The sequence below is a fragment of the Tetrao urogallus genome (genome assembly GCF_951394365.1).
Source record: "Tetrao urogallus genome assembly, chromosome: 6".
NCBI classification, from domain to species: Eukaryota; Metazoa; Chordata; class Aves; order Galliformes; family Phasianidae; genus Tetrao; species Tetrao urogallus.
This window is the reverse complement of record NC_136819.1, coordinates 25,465,355-25,486,504: the sequence shown is the minus strand read 5'-3', so window position 1 is coordinate 25,486,504 and position 21,150 is coordinate 25,465,355. Positions and strand designations below refer to the sequence as shown.

Below are 21,150 nucleotides of genomic sequence, written 5' to 3'. Positions count from 1 at the left end.
TTTAATTTGCTGGGGGCGGGTTTGTTGGGGCGGCTCGGTTAGGGCCATGTTGTAGGCTACAGCCACCTCCTCCCCCCCCAGGCGCTCCCGGCCCTGGCGCCGCCTCCCCGTCGGGCAGGGCCGTGCCGGGGGAGGGACGAGCGGAGCAGCGCTGCGGGCAGAGCGGTGCGGTGCGGTGCGGTGCGGTGCGGTGCGGAGCGGCAGGATGTTCAGCTGGTTGGGGAAGCAGGGCGGCGGGCGGGAGCGAGGAGTCGGCGGCAGCGACGTGGTGCAGACGGTGACCGGAGGGCTGCGGGATCTCTACCTCCGCAAGCTGCTACCGCTGGAGGAGCACTACCGCTTCCATGAGTTCCACTCGCCCGCCCTGGAGGAGGCTGACTTCGAGAACAAGCCCATGGTGCTGCTGGTGGGGCAGTACAGCACCGGCAAGACCACTTTCATCCGGTAGGTGGCAGACCCTGGCCCGTGCCCCGCAAGTGGGAGCCGCCCCGGCCGAGCCCCGCTCGCCTCCTGCGGGCTTCGCCGCCCAAGCAGGTGCTGGTGAGGAGATGTAAGACGTAAGATGCCCCGTGCTGGGGATGGGGCTGCTGCCGGGCGTGCTCGGTGTTCTGTGGTTCTTCTCCCAACTTCCTGGTTAAGGAGGTTCTCTCGATTTCATGTCGTGCTGGCAGTAACCTCGTTGGGTACTTCCTGTTAACTTTTCTCAGAACTGGTTTGCGTTAAAAGGCATCAGTCATCAACGACCATGTAACCTTATCTCCACCTTTTCTTTCTCCTAAATTCAAGATGTAGTTGGTACTTTCGTAGTGTTTTTGTATCTTTTCCGTTCTCGTTGTGAAGTTTGCGGGGATTTTAGGAAGCTGCAGAGTGCCTGCGTTTATCTTGGTGTGTTTGTCTCATGTTTCATTTTGGTATCTAAAGATGGGCTGTGAGAAAGGAGGATACAGGCTCTTTAGCGGTATCTGTTGTGATAGGACAGGGGGAAATGGTTTCAAAATAAAAGAGGAGAGATTCAGCTAGAATATAAGGAGGAAGTTTTTTACAATAGGGGTGTTAAGGCACTGGAACAGGTTGCCCAGAGATGTTGTGGATGCCCCATCCTTGAAGACGCTCGAGGTCAGGCTGGATGGGGCTCTGAGCACTCTGATCTAGTGTGGGTGCCCCTGTTCATTGCAGGGGAGTTGAACTAAATGGCCTTTTAGGGTTCCTTCCAACTCAAACAATGCTGTAACTCTATAAAGATCGTTTAGAACTCTGCAGAAGATGCTGAGAGGTCTTCGGGCGAAGATTTAACCTTCTGTAAAGGATACAAATATGTCCCTTTCAGTTCTAAAGGTTACTGCCTGTAACACTGTTTCTCTTTGCAATGTATGGCTCCCTCCCTCCTGCTCTGCAGAGCAGAGTTTGCCTTTGCTCACCTGTGCTATTTCAGATGTTTGCAGAGGCATTTGTGTTCTCTTCCTGCTTGGCAGCTGCATGGGAGCTCCAGGCTGAGTGTGGCTCTCTGATGGGTACTGAACTCCTGTGGACACACAGAGCAGGTTTGCATTAAAAATAGAAGTGGGGCTGTCACTAAAAGAAGGGAAACTCAGTTTCAGGATCCCCAATGCTAGCTGAAAGGAAGTCTGTGTTTGTGGGCTGGGTGACTTAGGTTTTCCTAGCATTTCTTTAGACACCCTGATTCATCTTCACTGTTGCTTGTGCTCACGTGATAGCTGTGTTGGTGGTCTGGGTGTGTTTCCAGGTAAGCATTTCCAGAACAGATTGCCCAGAGAGTTGGTGGATGCTCCATCTCTGGAGATGCTCAAGGTCAGGCTGGACTGGGCTCTGAGCACCTGATCTAGCTGTACATGTCCCTGTTCTTTGCAGAGGATGTTGGCTAGATGGTCTTTAAAGGTTCCTTCCAATTCAGTGATTCTGTGATAAATCATAGAACACCCCAATTGTTCCTACATATGTGATGAGGGCATGGATAACCTGGAGATAGAACAGGCCAGAATGCTGTGCACCTGAACATGTGCCACCTGCCAGCTGAATTGCTGGGTCATTTCATAGGATTTTTTTCCCTCTCCTGTAGCACTTTGCCTTGGATGAGAATTCGCATTCCTCCTTTATGGGCATTCAGAATTTCTGTCCTTTACAGGTGCCCATGTTAAGTACTGGGATTAAGTCAGTATGATGGTCCTCAAGGTTGTTCACAAGTGCTTTTGGTGTCGTTGCTTTGTAAGTAACATGTTACCGCTTTAACCGTAAAATACGGAGCAATGGGGCTAACTGGTATTAACATACTGTCTGGATGAAGAAGGAAACTTCATTTCCAAACATTTTACCCTAATTTCCCACAGCAGTGAGACTGTAGTCATCTCTGCTGGGGTAGGAGGTCTGGACATAGTGGAACCTTCTGGTAAATGTCAACTGAACTTGACTGACATAAAGGTTTCAAATCTGTTTTCTCATACTTCTTATTAAAATCTGTGACTGAATGGAAGAAGCAATTTCTTTTACTGTGTTGTGCCTTTCTTTTTCCCCACCTACCCCTTTCATCCCATCCCTATTCAGGTAAATCACAGTGTGGTTTCATTCTTCACGGGATGCTGGAGATCTCAGGAATTGACCACTGAGACCCTGTCAATGACAAAGCAGTTGTTAGTTCTCTGCAGGCCGACCTCAACACCAGCACATTTCCAGGGGGCAGATAAGCATTCATTACATCAGGGTTTGCCATGGAATAGATAACACCTGTAGATAGCAACTGGCTGCAGCAGGATAGAGAAACAATTTTCAACAGCAGCAGTTTATAACGATAGTATAGAGATTATGTTACAGCGATTGATATTCAAAGTCCAGTTCAGAGGGTGATTTTTCATGGGAAAAATGCCATAACCTCTCAAGATTGTTATAATTCAGGGTTAGTTTTCTTCAGAAGGAAGTTAAGACCTCATCTCATTTTTCCTTTTATTGTTGCCAGTAGCCTTTTGGCAAGCAAGCGTTACTTTAAATCTTAACTAAAGCAACTTTTTGCTTCACCTTTCTTCATCTTATAATCAGAAGGACACGCTTGGTCTATTTCTGTGTTTGCTATCACATTCATATGTGAATCCACAAATCTGTTCTGCTGGTGATTATTCATTTCAGTTTTAGTCATTGCGTTTACCCAGCACAGTGTAATCTGATTTGGAAATTATCGTGAGAACTGTACATTTTCGTGGCTCAGACACATCCACCCAGTTCCTTCCACCAAATCTTCATGGAAAACACTGTGCAATGTGCAATGACCATGTATCCCAGGAGATGGAAAAACAATCACGGTCAGCCCCTCTTGTTTTTATCCTTGATGCTGCTGATACACTTTGCACTAGGAACAATGTAGTGAAACCAGGAGGTAGAAGACTCCTGGTTTCACTGAGTAAGATGTATTATTATAACACCATTTTAGTCAGGTATCTGACAGTGCTGACAACTCAAACAGCAATACCCAGGCCCAAGTGGTAATGCTTGTCTGATTGTTTTTTTAATAGGGTGGGAGGATGTCTGAGTGCCAAGTGCTTATCTCTGTAAGCTACTTGGCACTGTACCTATGCAGCTTCTGGAATGCTCTCAACTTCCCATGGCTGCTTCAGAGTGGCAAAAGGAGGGACAGGAGAAGAGAATGGTTGTGTACCAGAGACAGGGGTCGTCTATGCAAGTCTGTAGTCACTCAGCTTTTACTTTCCTTCCCACCATGCATTGAGCTTCCAGTGTGATACATTTAACTTATTAACATCTTCTCTTTGAGAAGTGTGAGACTGAGTGTTGGGTTTTTCTTTCTCACTTACTTTCTTGCTTTTTTTTTTTTTTTTTTTCCTATTGCTTTCTTTCTCTTGCATTCTTCCATGCACTTACTGTGACTGTGATGAGGAAAACCAGAAGTGAATTCCTCAGCTTGCCAGCTGATGATCTTACTGTGCTCAAAGGTATTTATGCAGAGGTGAAGATGGTAAACTTTCTTCTATTTACTTCAGCCAGAGCTGAATTCTGAGAAAGCTCCCTGTCCTAGCAGTAGTATCTGGTGTGCAGTTCAGTGTATGGCAAGAATGGGCAGCATCATTTTTTTTGTTGGAGTTGACAGGGAGAGGCCTTTATTTCTTTGTTATTCAAACAGAATGAAAGCACAAAGGAGAATGTTTCTGAACTAAAGCAGGGGAGATTTAGATTAGATTTTGGGAAAATTTTTCACTCAGAGGGCAATGAGGTACTGACACAGGCTGCTTAGGGAGCTGTAGGTGCCTGGGAGGCATGCAAGTGCAGGTTGGTTGGAGCCCTGGACAGCCTCATCTGGTGGGTGGCAGCCCTGTCCACAGCAGGGGACCAGATGATCTTTAATGTCCCTTCCAACTCATTCTATGATTCCATGATTGTATGAATTCTTGTACTGCAGCAAACATTTCCTGCTGGTTTTATGTTCTTAAAAACAAAACAAAACAGAAAACAACTGTGGGGGATTTGTGGTATCATGTAGAATGGAGGAGAGCAGCCGTATGAAAAGAGGCTCAGTTGGTCTTTCTATACATCGCACTGCATCCTTGCCCACTGCTCATCTGTTCAACTAGCCTGTGTTTTTTTGTTAGCGTGGCTGAACTGAAGCGTGCAGACTTTAGATGATTATCAGCATCCGCCACTGTGAGTAATCATTGCTATCTCTGGAACCTTGTGAACTGGTTTCCCGGAGTTTGGCTATAGATCTGGCCAACGGATGTAGACAAATGGTTATTAGTGCAGCAGAAAGGTTATAGCCCAGGTGAAAACAAAAGGAGAAGAGCAAGTTCCTCGAGTCAACAGGATATCTGCTGTTTGATCCAGACTGTCTTTGGAGCGCTCGCTATTTTTAAGCATTCTTCCTGTGAATCTTTTTGAACTCCCTCTGGTGAAAATTCCTGAAGAGGGCATGTGGTCACAGATACTAAAAATCCAGGTAGTTTCCTGTGCTAAAATCACACGCGATACAAAGACATTTGCAGCTTTTTAGCTTATAGAACGCTGCTCTTCCCTTTTGTGTGGCTGAGTGAAAGCAGTATTTTCATAATGAGAGGAAGTGTGATATAGTTTGTACCGCCAGCACTCAAGATCTTGGGGGTTTATTTTAGGCTGTCCTGATTCTGGATGTGCGTCTGTGAGCCAGCGCCTTAATGGAAAATACCTGCCCTGCAAAGTGCTTGCTGTCTGCTAAAGAGCTGTGCCAGGCATAGCACTGGCTGCTGGGTGGGACCCGTATTTAGAAGGAGCTCCTGCCTTCCTGCATTGTCACCACTTCAAGAGCCTGGCTTCTAAAGCAGCATCTTTGAAGTCAGCATGGAAGTATTGCAGCTCCATAGAACTTTGTTCATATTTGTTCTATGTCTCAAATACACAGCTAATTTGAATTAACACTATTTTTTTAAGTACTGAGCTGAAAAAAAATGCATGTTGAAAATCCTGAAAGGTGCATGATGCTGCCAACTCTTTGCAAAGTTTGCAAGTGTTGCACGTGCTGGCAGCCTCATGAGCAAGATATGAGATTATTTTTTAGTCATGTAAAAGAAGACCACCACTGAAGGTTCATCATCAATGCCTGCCAGTTTCATGAGCTTTTCTGGTTGAGAGCAGTGATCCTATTAACATGGAGGCGTCCTAGCCTGCATATGGATCCCCTACACAGATGTAATAGAATCATCAAATCATTAAAGTTTTCAAGGATTCTTAAAGGCCATCTAGACCAAATCCCTTGCAATCAACAGAGACACCTACATCTAGATCATGTTGCCCAGAGCCCGGTCCAACTTCTGTTGAGTGTTTCCAGGGATGAGGCATCCACCTCCCCTCTGGGCAACCTGTTCCAGTGCCTCAACACCCTTATTGTAAAATACTTCTTTCTTATATCTCATCTGAATCTTCCCTCTTTTATTTTGAAACCATTTCCCTTGTCCTATCACGAAAGACCTGCTAAAGAGTCTGTCCCCTTCAAGATGTGGTTCCTTGTGATTCTGTGGGATCTGGGACTTCTTTTGTGTGCAATTGATTCAGTATGATGTTTTTCACTGCTGCTCCGGGAACTTCTTGTCAAGTCTCGACTTGCTGTATCAGACTTGACCCACTGTCTACATGCAATCTGTGTCTGTGAGCAGATTGCTCACAAGGGATGCAAGATGGTTTCTATCCAGCATTGCTTGATCTCATGCCTCTAGTATGGTTGTTACCTTTAGTCCTGAAGTTATACGTGTCTAACTTATTTAACAACAGTTTTCTAATATACAGGCCAGAATAAAAGCCCTTTCTTCACTTCCAAATAAAAGCAGGTATATGTTTCCTAACTGTGTTGTCTCTGCCTGTGAAAAGGTGAGTTGAAGTTAGTAAAAATCCTGTGTTGCGACAGAGTTCATTGAACGGTTAGATCTGTCAGCAAGCTGATGCTGCTCATGTGCTGTGTTTCAAACCACTCCCTTTCAGTACTAGAAACTCTTGTAAGGGTTGAAAACATGGACAAAAGAGTGATGTCTTTTAGCATAAGCTACTGTATTGTGATCTCTGATAGAAATATCCATCTACTCATAAAAGAAACTGGAATTTGATCTTTTTAACTTTTCCTAGCTAATACAAACATTGAAATGAAGATAAAAATGCAATTTTATGGTTCTGTTGTGTTTACTAAATTTATGATTCTGTTGTGTAAATCCTTAGGAATTTTCAAGGGCATTGTAGTTATTGACTTTAGTCTTATTGCTCAGTCATTCATTCTGTTACTTTATATATTCTCCATCAATAGATACCTGCTGGAACAAGACTTCCCAGGCATGCGGATTGGTCCAGAACCTACCACGGATTCTTTCATTGCTGTGATGTATGGAGAATCAGAAGGAAGCGTTCCAGGAAATGCCCTGGTTGTTGATCCTAAGAAGCCATTCCGTAAGCTCAGCCGGTTTGGAAATGCTTTCCTAAACAGGTGAGATCTGATTGTTTGCTATCTTTGGATTTTAAGTCTCAATTTCTACTTAATTCTACTTTAAAGCATCAGTATTGCTTGCCAAGTCTTTTTTGCTGTATTCGTTTTGAGCAGTATGAAATAAATGTTCAAATAGGAGCACTAGCTTAGAGCTGACTTGGTTTTAAGACACTGTGCCAGCTGGAACTCAGGATTAGTTTGGACACAAATTCCTCTGCTCGATAAAACTAATAGATAAGTACTAATTATTTAATACTACAGTTATAGTATTTATAATAGATGATAGACAAATGCTATTATTTAAAAACTACCATCCAAAATACAGAAATATCTACTTCCTTTGATACTGTCTTGTTCCTCTAAACTGATCTCATACACTGGAGATTTTTCAGAAACTCTTTAAAGTTGTGAATTGTAGGGATATCTGTAAAAAGACCTGTGAGAAAGTGATTTATTTTGATGGCTGGAACAGACGAAGCTGGTTTTCAGGCACTGCAGTAGACCAGAATAATAGCAATATCTTCTAGATGCTTGCTGTGTATTTACGAAAGTTGTTCGGGGGCTGTGAATGTTGCAATAGGTAGCTTAACTCACCATCTAAATATTTCCATTTGGAAGTTATTAATAACTTTGTCCGTAGTGTGTGAGTAATCACCATGTTTTCTTCCTGTGTTTGATGTGGTTTGACATGGAGGTCTACTTTTGTGAGCTAATTAATCTAAATTGGTTCTCTCTTAACAATAATCTTTCCTGTTTGGCTGATAAACACTGGCATATGTGTTAAAAGTTTATCATGTACAGTTTTATCTTTTGCTGTGCATATTCATAGAAGAAAGTTTATGGCTGCTCATGGTCAGCTTGGCTATCAGTTTTCTGAGAGATAATATCAGCTGTGGGAAGCTGCAATCAGCTTCAATTTTAAATATTGTCTTTGGGGTCCCTTTTCTGTGAGATGACTAGCTAAGTTCTGTCCTTCCTCATCATTGTGCACTAGGTTATCTATGAAAACAGCTGATATAATCATACTGTGAATGGTGTTTTTCACCATAAATAAGTATTTACACTGAATGTTTAATAATGCTACATCTTTGTTTGAATGAAAGGGTTTTGTTTTTGTTGGTTTTTTTTGTTTGTTTGTTTGTTTTGTTTTTTTTTTGTAAACCATCAGTTTAGCTCATGGTGTCAGGCTCTGAATCATATGCAAGCATAGGTTATTTACTGGATAAAGGGATGTACATTCAAAGTATCTAGCTAAATTATTCAAGTACTTTCGGTGACTGTGATATTGTTATACTGCAATGCTGTAAGCAACCTTATCTTCCTCAGCATTCACATTAGCTCCTTTGTCTTTGTTTTGCAGCTGAGATGTAGTTGCCTCTTTCCCCAGCACCGCCCTCAGTCTGCTGCTCTGATCGTATTGCTGGTTATTCAAAACTGGCATCTCATTTCTTTCCTACTTAGTTGAAAATGCCCTACACTTCATTATAGTATCTTCAGTAAGCCCCACTGTTCTTACTTTGCTTTCTCATGGCAGCTTTTTATTTGACTGTCCAGTTTGTCTTCTGTGGTAGAGTGCAAGCTTTGCAGAGGCTGGATTACACTGTGCACCTGTCAATATAGTCTTCAACCACTGCCCCATAAGAAGATTAAACTCTTATGCAAATCTCTTAAAAGCAGTTCATGATGAAGGGAGGTAAAGTTTCTTGGTTTTTTTTTTTAATCATGAGTTATTCCAGAAGCATCAGAATAATTTGAGTCTTACATGTGAGGTGTTCTGAACCTGAGGGAGATGTAACTCTCAGAGGCTGTGTGAGTTCTTATTTTTCATAATACCACCACTGAATTTATGTCCTGTCACATACATAGGAGATTATTACTCTAAGCACGTTGTCTGTAATTTAAACTTTCAGTTCTGATAGTGTGGAAGCTTTTTCTCTTTAAGTAGTATTATTTTATATATATATATATATATATATATATATATATATATATATATATATATATATATATATATAAAATTATATATTATATTTTATATGATATATTTTAAATAGTATTATTTTAATAGTATTTCTCTTTTTAAGATAAATACTATTTATTTACATTCCTCTGCAAAAGCCATCCCAGAAGGTTGGTAAGGTAGAAGCAGTCGCCATTCAACCACTGCCAGAGAAATGAGGGCTGACTTGGCAGTAATTTAACCATATTGTCTGTGTGACTTTCCATCTACTTCCTTTCTCTTTTGGCTATCTGAATTTAAGCAAAAATTAAAGAACATGAGTCGTCATTTCTTATATATGCCCATCTGGATCCTAGCAAAATGTTTGTTTTATACAGTGTGATGATTTTTGGTTTTCTGAATGTTACATGGATGGCCCATGATTTCATCTCTTTGTTTTGTTTAGTTTAGTTTTGAAAGTGTGGTGACAAATATAGGAGTAAAAGGGTTCACTAAGGACTTCAAAAACGTTTTCCCCCTTTCCCCTTTTCTGCTTTTCCCTTTTGCCTTTCATTTTTGTTTCATATCATTTAAGTCTTCCTAAAAGCTAGTACATAAAGGAGAGTTCTCAAGGTACAATTTATATATAAGCTAGAGTTCTTTGGTAATATTTATTTCTCTCCACCTTCCTGCCAGATTCCTGTGTTCTCAGTTGCCTAACCAGGTGTTGAAGAGTATCAGCATCATTGACAGCCCAGGTATCCTCTCTGGAGAGAAACAGCGCATAAGCAGAGGTGAGTTGCAGGAGCTGAAAATAACTGAGCACACTTGCTACCGAAGATGGTCTTTTTAATATTCTGATTCTGCTTTGCTGCTTTGGAATCCAATTTTCTTTATATTCCTCCTTCTTCATTTCTTAATTTAAGAGGAAGTAATGCTTGGCAGTATTCAAGTATCTGCTGCCACTTCAGTAACAGTATGGAAGTGAACGTGAAATATTCAGAAAATTGAAGCAACATTATTATCAGTCATTGAAAAAGTGAGTGAGTGAGTGAGTGAGTGAGTGACAAAATTTAATGCTGTCAGGGATTGCCAAGGAAGCACCAGACTTGATGGGCGCATGGAATAAGGTTGTGTTTTATTTGAGGGTCAATTTCTGAACAATATGGTATGTACCTTAATGGCCTAATTGGCCTGCCCTTTGATGCAGTAGATTTTCACATAGGCAGTGCTTGGTCATAAGTTTAAGCCCTTCTTATCTATTAACAGGGTTTTAATTTGACTAGTTATATTTAATCAAGATGTTTTTCAGTGTGTTAGGGATTTTCTCAAATACATAACTTGGGATAATTCTTCAATAAAAAATGTGATTCTGCTGGATGCTGTTTAACTTTAGCCAGCATGGTTGTATCATAAATGAGGTTTGGCAGTCAGCATTCCTGGTGTATCTGCACCTTGCTTTATGGAGCTATTACATATGCACTTATTGCATGCTGTTTTGTTTAGGCAACGTTGTGCTTGCCTGTGTTTGAAATATTTTGTAGTCAGATATGTTTCCTTTATATGACTTCCAAATTGCTTATGCAGATCTGGTACTAGTGGTTTTGTGGAGTGCAAATTTGACTTATCCTATGATGCTGCACTGCTTGGCCTGTCTGAACTGCTTCTAGAATGACTTCAACATAAGCTAAATAAGCCTAGTTTATTTGAAGTCTGAGTTGTTTAGATTTCCTTCTTAAATCAAGGAATACGAATAAAAGCAGATTCTACAGGGTATTTTCTGTTGTCCTTAAATATGCCTCTATCAGACAAAATTCTGTTCCTAACTGAAGTAAGGCGACAGCTTGTGCTCTTTGCTGTTGGAACTGCCATTTCCTTTCTGAAGGAATTTGGTTACAAGACTTAACCATGCGTACTCTTTTATTTGCTTGCCAGGAAAGCTCTAAACATACCTGGAGATTCTTTAGCAGAATTTCTTTTCTGACAGCTTCAGACTTTTGTACTTTGAAATTTTACAGGGTTTTAATTTTTGCTTGTTTGTTTCTTTTTTTAGTCTTCATCATCTTTTTATTTCTTTTTAAGGTTGTTTTGCTAATGAAACTTGATGCTATTTTCTACATAAAATGAGACTTTTCATAATCCGACAATGGAATGTGACATGAAATAACACCTCAGAAGTATCATTATTAGTTGCTTTCTATCCTGTACATGACTGGTACTTATTCACATCTGAGTTTTTCAGTTAGGTTTCTAGAGGAGTAATTATAGAATCGTTTCAGTTGGAAGAGACTTTTAAAGGCCATCTAGCCATCCTCCCCTGCAATGAACAAGGACACCTACAGCTAGATCAGTGTGTTCAGAGCCCCTCCAGCCTCACCTTGAGTGTCTCCAAGGAAGGAACACCCAGGAAGTTTAGCTTTTTTTTTTTTTCTGGCTGTGTTTTAGCATGTTTGATGGAAGAGTAAAAACCATTCTTAGGTTACAGGACCTCAACTTCACTCTTTTCATCAACAAGCACATATCAACTTTTAATTTCAAAATACAGGAAAAAAGTGAAGGGACTGCAGAAGTACGGGTGGTGCATTGCTTTCCAGCTTGTTATATTTATAGCCCTGGAAAGATGACAAAGTGGCCAAGGATGAATTGCTTTTTGAAAAGCTGATTGCATTCTGAAGGATCAAAAATGTGCAGTGGGGACAGTATTCAAAGCTGTGTTGTTTTTTTTTGATGCACCTTTCCTGCTCCCGCTGTCAGAAGGAATATTTGCCCGAAGCTTCCTGCCTGTCAGTTCACTGTCTGTGTAAGTGACTCGATGAGAAAGTGCAGATGTGTGCTGGCATTGTCCCATCAGACAATGGCTGTCCCTGTGCTGCTGCCGCCCCGTGAGTGCGCGAGGAGGTTCTGCAGCATCACTGGGGACAAAAGCTGATTTCAGACACAAATGTGGGTACAGTCTGCAATATTTGGAAGGAACAATGAGTGTAAGGAAAGGAGAAAGATGAAGCAACGGCTGCCAGGGTGTGGGGAGGAACTGCTTTGAGAAAGGGAGGAGAATTTGATTCATGGCTGCTACAATGGTTGCCCTCAGCAGGATTAAAGTGATTACTCAGAAAATGTGATGGCTTTTCCTCTTGTAGTGTTCCGGGACCACGCCTCGATGATTTTACTGCAAATGCCGTTGAATGCATGGTGACAGAAAAGGAAACGTACATTTTTCTATCTGGGAAGCTAACTGGTACCAAAACCTAAGGCAAAAGTTTAAAGAAGCATGGGGAAAGAGCTCATCACAAAATGCAGGACATTGCTTACCTTGCATGTTTTAGAAACAGAATTATTAGATACTCATAATTTTCTCAGTTCTGTGTTGTTTCTGAAAATGTAGTTGGATATTAGGAAAGGTGATGCAAAGAACTGTGTCAGGCTTTCCCTGCAGTGATGCACTGTAATCCTTGGGATTTTGCTGCCAACAGGAATGCAGGTTTTCATTGGCATAACTGGAAACTCACTCCAGGACAGAGTTAACAAAAGAAAAAAAAAAGAAATTGCATTTTTTGTGTGGGACTAAGCTGTGTTTGAAATACTGGGCAAGTTTATGTGCATGCCTGTCTCATAACAAGAAAAGAGCAGTAGACTTTTTTCTGGCAAGAGCTGTTCCTATCCAGGTCCAGAATTTGTGTGTTTGCAGGCTTATTTTTATGGCAATTGCTCCAACGCTCTGCCTACCCCAGCTTCATGAAGTAAGTGAATATTTTCTCCAAACATGGAGGCTCTTCACTACAGCATTCATCCATGAGTTACCTGTGTGCTGCTGCTGCAGTAACACCAGCCCCAGGGCTGGAAGAACTGGATGCTCTGCCTGTCCCTGTTGGCAGAGGTTGGGTGCCACCCATTAGATTCTCCCTGATTGTTTCCTGAATTGGAGAAACTCTGGGAGATGGTGTTAGGGCAATCCAGAAATCATTTACTTTGGTCTCCAAAGGAGAAGTCTATCATTCGTCTTAATCTTTGTTGCTGACTGGCACAGCAAATTGACCCCACTTGTACTGCATGATTGCATAGCTATGGGCCTCGTGACTGTTGTGCGTAGGGCTGGTACTTTGCCCTGGGCCAGTAATACACAAGAGTTACATGTTCATTGCTCTCATCAGTGTTTGCAGAGCTGGTCAGCTCGCACCATATATCTCCCAACTTTTTCATCTCATCCACATAATTCTCTTTTGTTCTCTGTGTCCTTGCTGAACATGTTATGGTCACCTTATCCTGGTGCCTCTGCTGGAGGCACTGGCTCCATCCCACCTGATGCTCAGGATGAGCTGAAGTGTTCTGCAGTGCTGCTCCCTTCCATCCCTTAGCTGGGTATGAGGGTGACTTGTGGCTTTACAATATGCACTTGCAAGTAGATGTAACTTCTGAGACACCCTCAGTCTGGATATAGTAGTTGACAGTAGTCTTTGGGACAAACTTTTGAAGAAGTAGCAACAGTAGAGCAACAAAAGGCTGAGAAGCATCTACACTTCTTTCTGAGAGGAAGTGCTGGGCTGGAATATCAGTTCCTGGTCAGAGTTTGCTGTTCCTTACTCAAACAAGATGAGTCACATGCATACCCAGCCCAGTGCCATATCATCTGTGGTGAGAGCAGATAGAATTTGTCACTTCCAAATTAAAGAGTTCCTGAATGCTTTTTGATGTCTGCATTAAGCTTTCATCTGCATTTATAAAAGCATTCAGACAGGCACTACAAGCTGTCTTTCCTTTCAGATGGTCAGAAAGGTCACTACTGATTTGTGTTCTGTAACCTGTCACATCCTCAAAGCCATCAGCACATCACTTGTAAGTTGGATTTCAGAGTTTGCTGTGGCAGAAATAACAGCAAGTGTTGCAATGTAAAGCGATAGGAGCTTGGAAATGGTTTTTAAATCCAAAAATTTTTGATTGTTGACTTAGGCTGAAGTGCTGCATTTGCACTTGTTAGTACAGATAGACGGTGCCTCCAGAGTGGCTGGCATTAACAGTGAGAGGAGATCCTGTGATAAGAGCCCCACTAAGCTGCTCAACTCACTCCATGATGAAATCAGAACCTCTGGAAGGAGGCAAACGTGAGTGTATGCTGGTAATTAACAGCAGCATGAAAGATTGTAGTGTGGGCGATGGATGGAAAGGTTGAGGAAAATCAGAAGGGCAGCAGTATTAACAAAAGGTGGTAACAGTGAAATCTGTCTGAAGAAATGTAGGATACAGTTGTTTTGACCTCACTGTCAATTCTTTCCTTGTTGGTTCACCTCCTCTTTTTCTCCAGGGAGATGCTATCATCTCCTTATTCTACACCCCTACCCTACATTCTCTGAGACTCTCTCCTCTGAGCAGGAAAACTGTAATAGTGTATTCTCTCCTCAGGCTATGACTTCTGCCAAGTCCTCCAGTGGTTTGCTGAGAGGGTCGACCGCATCATTCTCCTTTTTGATGCCCATAAGCTGGATATATCTGATGAGTTTTCAGAGGCCATAAAAGCATTCCGGGGCCAGGATGACAAGATTAGGGTCGTGCTTAATAAGGCTGACCAGGTGGACACACAGCAGCTGATGAGGGTCTACGGAGCACTCATGTGGTCCCTGGGAAAGGTGATCAACACTCCAGAGGTGCTGCGGGTCTACATTGGCTCCTTCTGGGCCCAACCTCTCCGAAACACAGAGAATCGAAGGCTGTTTGAAGCAGAGGCACAGGATCTTTTCCAGGATATCCAGAGTCTCCCTCAGAAGGCTGCCGTGCGGAAGCTCAATGATCTCATTAAGAGAGCAAGACTTGCAAAGGTAAAGATGTTAGCTAAATTAACTGAGGTTTTTTTTTTTTCAGTATACCCTTTCTCATCCTTCCCAGTCTTTCTCTACGTAGTAAAGAATCAGTAAATTGATTGAATGGTCTGTTTTTTCAAGAAAGAAGATGCAGAAGTAAATAGGAGGAAATAAAGACTTGTATTGGGAAGCCTCCCTAACTTTAAAGCTGATCATTACAATCAGATCATTTCTAGGCGTTTCTATGAACATAAAATAAAAATAATAAAGGTGAATTCAAAATACAGTGCCTATGGGGCACGCATATCAGCACAAGAAGGAGAATAAGCTATATATTTTTAGGATAGCAGCAGTGTAATTCTTCCGGTGTCATCTTTCTACCTTGTGCTCTGAACTTTGATTATTTAATTATTTAATTATTGATTCAAACATCTTTGCAGCATTACATGGTATTTTGGGCTCTATTTCCATACGACTGTTCTTAAGCCCTTCTTGAACACGTTCAGTAACCCAAAACAAGTGCAAACTGTTAACTTCCTGTCAAATTTGGGTATTAGACAACTTTTTTTTTTTTTTAAGTCCTGTGACTCACTTTCCCATTCTGATGAGAATTCTTCTTATCTTTAAGAAACATACATGCCTGTTGGCACACACCAGCAAAACTGTTACTGCTTGTCAACTGTAGACATAATATTTATTAAAAAAAAAAAAAATTCAGAAAAGTATTTTAGACATAAGATCCGTAATACTGCCTAATATTATTTATAAACTGTCGTGGAAATATCCCTGCTTAATCGATTGTCATTCTAGAGAATATTCACGTCTCCTCTACTAAAAAATGCCATTGTTTTATGTAAAAGCCATTACTTCTTTATGCTGCTTTTTTTTCCTATTCTGTAGGAACTTGAGTATATCTGCAATTAAAATAAATGTATTCCTTTTAGATAGGAAGTGGTGTTGGATGCACATCATCTACACAATCTATTTTTGCATAGCTGTTGTTTTGTTAAGCCAAATATGCCTTTAAGTTTGAATTTAAGACATGCAAACAAAAACTGGTTACGCTATTTTATTTTATAAGCAAATATTTTTTTTTCCAGATTCTAGTAGGATTCTAAATGAATGTAGTAAAAGAATGGAACCATCCTTTTCCCTGCATAAGTTATGTGCAAGGGTTATACAGAATACTGTAAAACACATTCTGCTGTGGTTTAGTAGGCGTTAATTATACTCACTGCCATATAGGCATCCTCATGTTTTTCTACTGATGCTTTTTTGTAGTAGCCTATCTTCCCCCAGTATTGTCCTGGACCATATTGCTCACTGCCTGGCCACACAGATTGTTTGTTGGTGAAAGGTGATGGGAGGGCAGCAAGTGGAAGAAATGTATCACTTGGGGAAGAGTGGATGGAGGATCAGTGTGTGGGATGGATGCTGGTTTATCTTGATCCCAGCAGATCGGAAACTCAAAGAATTCTGCAAGTATCCAAGTGGTTTAGGACTTGTTATCCTAAATCAATGTCTTTACTTATATGATAGAATCGTTTTACTTTTCTTCCTGACACTTTGCACGGCAACCAAGGCATGCTATTACTATAGCATACTGACTGCTCTGTCATCCGTTTGTGGCTACATATATAGACTGTATGTGCTCACTTTTCTCTGAGTAAATAGGTAGGAATACAGTGTCACTTCAATTAGATAGGCAAGCCACTTAACGTACTGGGGTTACTCAAACCATTACCAATTGCTTCTCACAATAATTGGCAAGACAAGTAAATAGTGTTACAGCTCTCCACTGATGACATGGATGGACCATCCAGCTGATGCTGTCTGTACAATCCATGAATGTAGTGTCAGAATGATGTCTCTGTAAAGTGCTGTGCAATACTCCTTCTTAAACTGCACTCAATTTTCTTTTCCTCAAGTGTACATCTTTTTTTAAAAGCAGTTGATTTCATTTTTCCCTTAAAAGGAATGCTTACAGCAGCAAAATCTATTTGACAGCTCTTTCTCTAATTGTGAGGTTCCACAAACAACTGTTGATAATGTTGCCCTTGAGATATTTTAGGCAGTGTATTCTTTGTGCTTACTTTTGTGACCTGGGTGAAGAACACTAATGTTGTTAAGCTTAGATAAGCAGTAGTATTGATTTCAACTTTGCTTCTTCTTAGGTACATGCTTATATCATCAGCTATCTGAAAAAAGAAATGCCCTCTATGTTTGGAAAAGAGAACAAGAAGAAGGAGCTGATCAGCAGGTTACCTGAGATCTATAGCCAACTGCAAAGAGAATATCATATCTCAGCAGGGGACTTCCCTGAAGTCAGGAAAATGCAGGTAAAATGATAGTTTGCACTTACTGAAATCATATTAATTTTCCAACAAGATTGCCAAATTAAAGAAGATAGGACAGAGTGTCTCAGCACGATAGTTTGGAGCCTTCAGGCAAAAAGCAAAGGAGTAACAGAAATGGCAATCAGTTACTCATATTAGAATGACATGGAAGCAGCACAAAATGAAAATGACTGATAATTTCCTTATCGTGTCCATTCATAGATACAAGACACTAGAAATTGCTTTAAGGAATGAGAATTGACCTTTTAGCCAATATTTTGTCTGTTGTGGCAGAAAATACTAAACATTTCTGAAGATGCTGCAGATAAAATTGGGGTGTCCTAAATATGGGTATTCTACTGCTTTTGTATTGCTAACAGATATTTTGATAGATGAAGATACCTGTAGTCACACATTATTCATGTTCACCTTCTTCTGTTCTTGCACTCACTGATACTGTTTGCCAGTAACAAAGGAATTGTATTATGTGAAAAGCATGCCTTAAAAGCTTTTCTTTTTTTTCCCTCTCCTTTTGAGATTGTATTATGTGAAGAAGAAAGATAGAAGTTCTTATTTTATACTTGTATTGTTAATTTTTAAGTATGTAGTCTTTTTTTTTTTTTTTTTTTTTTTTTAACTCTGTATAGACTTTTGGCCACTTCCTTTAGAGAAGGACAGCTGTTGTGTTATCAATGCTTTTCCATTTATTATGCAAACTTTAGTTCACAGTCCTTTGATCTCAGATCATTGGCATCTTATATGATGTTTGAATTAGAAGATAACTAATCTTCCAAGCTGATGAACTTGAGATGAGGAGTTAGTCACAGCTGTGATGGAGAATGTTTTTCAGATGGGCATTTATATGTAACTCCCAATTTATATGGGATATTTAAACACTAAACATATAGAGTGATGGCTGATTATTTTAATCTGTCTATAGGGATGTGCAAGTTTCTTCTATGAATTAAAAGATTTAAATTAGGAATCAATTGTTTGTGTGAGACAGTAATTTGGAGATTTAGCATAAGATTTTCACAGGCAAGATTGCTGAGAAAGGATTTCATGATGTTAGGTTTTAGAGGGAGTTTTGCAAGGGACAAGTTGAGCTTTTCTCTTCTTCCCTTTGCCACTTTTGTTCATGATAGGAAATAAGAAATATTACTTCTCAGTTGGGGTACTGAAACAATTTGCACACAACTTTATCATATTAATAGTGTATATCACTAAATTTCAGCAGCAGATGGCAGCAAATGTATACGTGAAAGACCATGTCTGTACTGAGGAAAAAAACTGTGAGAAAATAGATAGTAGATTTGACCTTTGCTTTCTAAGATGTATCGTACATAATAAATCTAAACTGCTCAGTTGCCACAAGTCAGGTGACTGTGCATAAATATTCACCTGATTATGCATAAAATTCTGTTTATGATTGTGCATAAAATTCATCTGATTTCAACCTGATCATTATTGGTTGGAAATTTTTCCCTTGAGAAATCCCAACTTCTTTGTGCACAGGTGAAGTAACTTCTCTGTGCTTCAGGTTTCTATGTTTATTACAGTTCAGATGTGTAGAGGAGTAGCTTTAACATCATCTGTTTAAGCAGTTTAATGCCGTTCTGGTTTGGTTAGTTTTTTTTAGTGTTGTGGGTTTTTTTGTGTGTGTTTGTGTATAGGTATGTTTCACCGAATCACAGAATGGCCCAGTTTGGAAGTGACCTCGAGGATCATGAATCTCCAAACCCCCTGCCACAGGCAGGGCCACCAACTTCCCATTTTATACTAGATCAGGTTTCCAATGTACCTCTCTTTTTCTGGATAGTCTTCTGCATGTAGAAAAATGAAAAATATATTTTTAAATTTTTCTACGGTCTGACATAGGACTTGCTTGGACTTGTGTTGAAATAGGGCATCTCACCTAGTTAAAAATCTCACTGGGGTTAGTAGGAGTTTATGTAGAAGATGTAAACTCAGCAGGAGGAACGAAATGATTTCATGACTTATGGCAGCTCTTTAAAAAACACTGCTGCTCTTAACCCAACTCAACCTAACTTTTCTTTATTGATAAAGGATATTGCTTCATGACCTACCCACAAAAAAGAAGTTTAATCTATAAAATCAGAGCAGTCCTGCAAACTCCTGGATTTATTTTTAACCTTAAGCACTTGCAGTAGGGCAAGGAGGACTAAGGCCCTACACACATACTTACAACAGAGTATGCAAGTAGGGCTTTAGCCCTGCCAGCCCTTCTGCATACTCCCTTGGAAGTATGCAAGTAGAGAAGAAAATCATCAAATGAAAAGTTGTTAGGTAACATCATCAAATGCTCTGTTCTTAAGCACTGCCATTTTGAAAATCAGGTTGTAAATGCAGTGTTTGCTTTGCTTCTCTTTCAAGACAAATTCCAGTTTCAGTTATGGAAACTACTTCAAAAAGTTACAAGTTATTTTAACTTGAAATCCATTCCCTACATTTTCACTGTATCGAAAGCTTTTCTAACTACTGTCACCAAAACCTTTTTTATATCATTGACAGGAGCAATTGGAGATGTGTGACTTCACTAAATTTCACTCCTTGAAACCAAAGCTAATTGAAGCTGTGGATAACATGCTGGCCAACAAGATTGCCTCCCTGATGAGCCTGATCACCCAGGAAGAGAGCAATATGCCCACAGAGATGGTACATGGTGGGGCATTTGATGGCACCATGGCAGGACCTTTTGGCCAGGGATATGGAGAAGGTGCAAAGGAAGGAGCTGATGAAGATGAGTGGGTTGTTGCTAAAGATAAACCTGCTTATGATGAGATTTTCTATACTCTATCACCAATCAATGGCAAAATATCTGGGATCAATGCAAAGAAAGAGATGGTGACTTCCAAACTGCCCAACAGCGTTTTGGGTAAGATCTGGAAGCTTGCAGACTGTGATGGTGATGGAATGTTGGATGAGGAGGAGTTTGCATTAGCAAAACATCTCATCAAGATTAAACTGGATGGATATGAACTGCCTGGCACACTACCTCCCCACCTGGTGCCACCGTCTCACAGGAAACCATTGCAGACAGCAGAGTGAAAAATACTAGGGGAAGGATGAGGATTTTGGATATATTTCAACAAAGGTTTTGAAGCTACCAATGTTTTAAATTAGGCTTAGATATTTAAACCCTCATAACACATTTCATGCACATTACTGAAATCAGAAGCAGGGAAATGTTTGTGTATTAGTCCCTGCTGACCATCACTGAGAAATGCTTATCCACAAGTGCCTTGTATAAATCTACCATAATGTGTGATGGTAAGGTGATGCTGCTTCCATATCTTGCTGCCTCTACAACCATAAAGCAGTGAAAAAAATCCCATTTATTGAATAGCTGACCTTCACCAAATGTAAACACTTAAGCAACCACAAGTTTCCCCAAACTATTTATTTTAGTTAGTGCAAGGAAGCTCTAAATGTTACATTCACCTGCCCATACAAACATTTTCTACGCTAAAAGCATACTTCAGATGTTGAATGTTAGCATCTTTTTTGATATATCTTATTTGAATTGGGAGTACAGTAAAAGAGGAGTTGTGGCAGGAATCTTTTAAGAAGTGCTCAGAATATGACCAGGCTTGTTTATGAGCAGACTGGTTTTAAAACTTCAGTACTTAGAGCTATAAAGTACAAAATATATTTCAATCTGTCATCACTGTGTCTTATCTGAATATCTGCTTCTTCAGATTTGTACAGCACCATATACTCAGTATTATTGTTGAAAGAACAGAATCTCCTTTCTTCTTTGCCTTCAGAGTGTCTTTTGAGGTTTCAGTTTAGCTGCACTACAGACAAATTCCTGAATGTTTCAAAGTGAGAGCAGAATGCTTTCATAAGTTTGAAAAAACATAAACTGGTTTTCATTGAAATAAAGCCTCAGATTCTGTTCAGAAAGAAAAGGTGCATCATTCAAAGTCAGCATCTTCAAAGTACCTTGAATTGTCTCAGAAGATTTTCATGGGTATTTAATTCCTATTTACAGGTAATGATACAGATATCTGTATATATTATTTTATATGCTTTTTTTATTTTTTAGGGAAGTTTTTCTCTTTATCTTTTGCCAACACATAGCTGACAACCACCAAAGAGAGACTGGAT

General features: G+C 40.3%; 1 protein-coding gene across 1 annotated transcript; it reads left to right on the top strand.

Annotated features, from left to right (window-relative positions):
* Positions 1–205: 205 nt before the first annotated feature.
* Positions 206–20,088, top strand: EHD4 (EH domain containing 4; the record flags this gene model as incomplete). The annotated part of the gene is made up of 6 exons (XM_079537280.1): positions 206–444; positions 6,779–6,955; positions 9,591–9,688; positions 14,289–14,701; positions 16,858–17,022; positions 19,552–20,088. The coding sequence occupies 6 exons, from the start codon at positions 206–208 to the stop codon at positions 20,086–20,088; spliced, it is 1,629 nt and encodes a 542-aa protein (XP_079393406.1).
* Between the last annotated feature and the right edge of the window lie 1,062 nt (positions 20,089–21,150).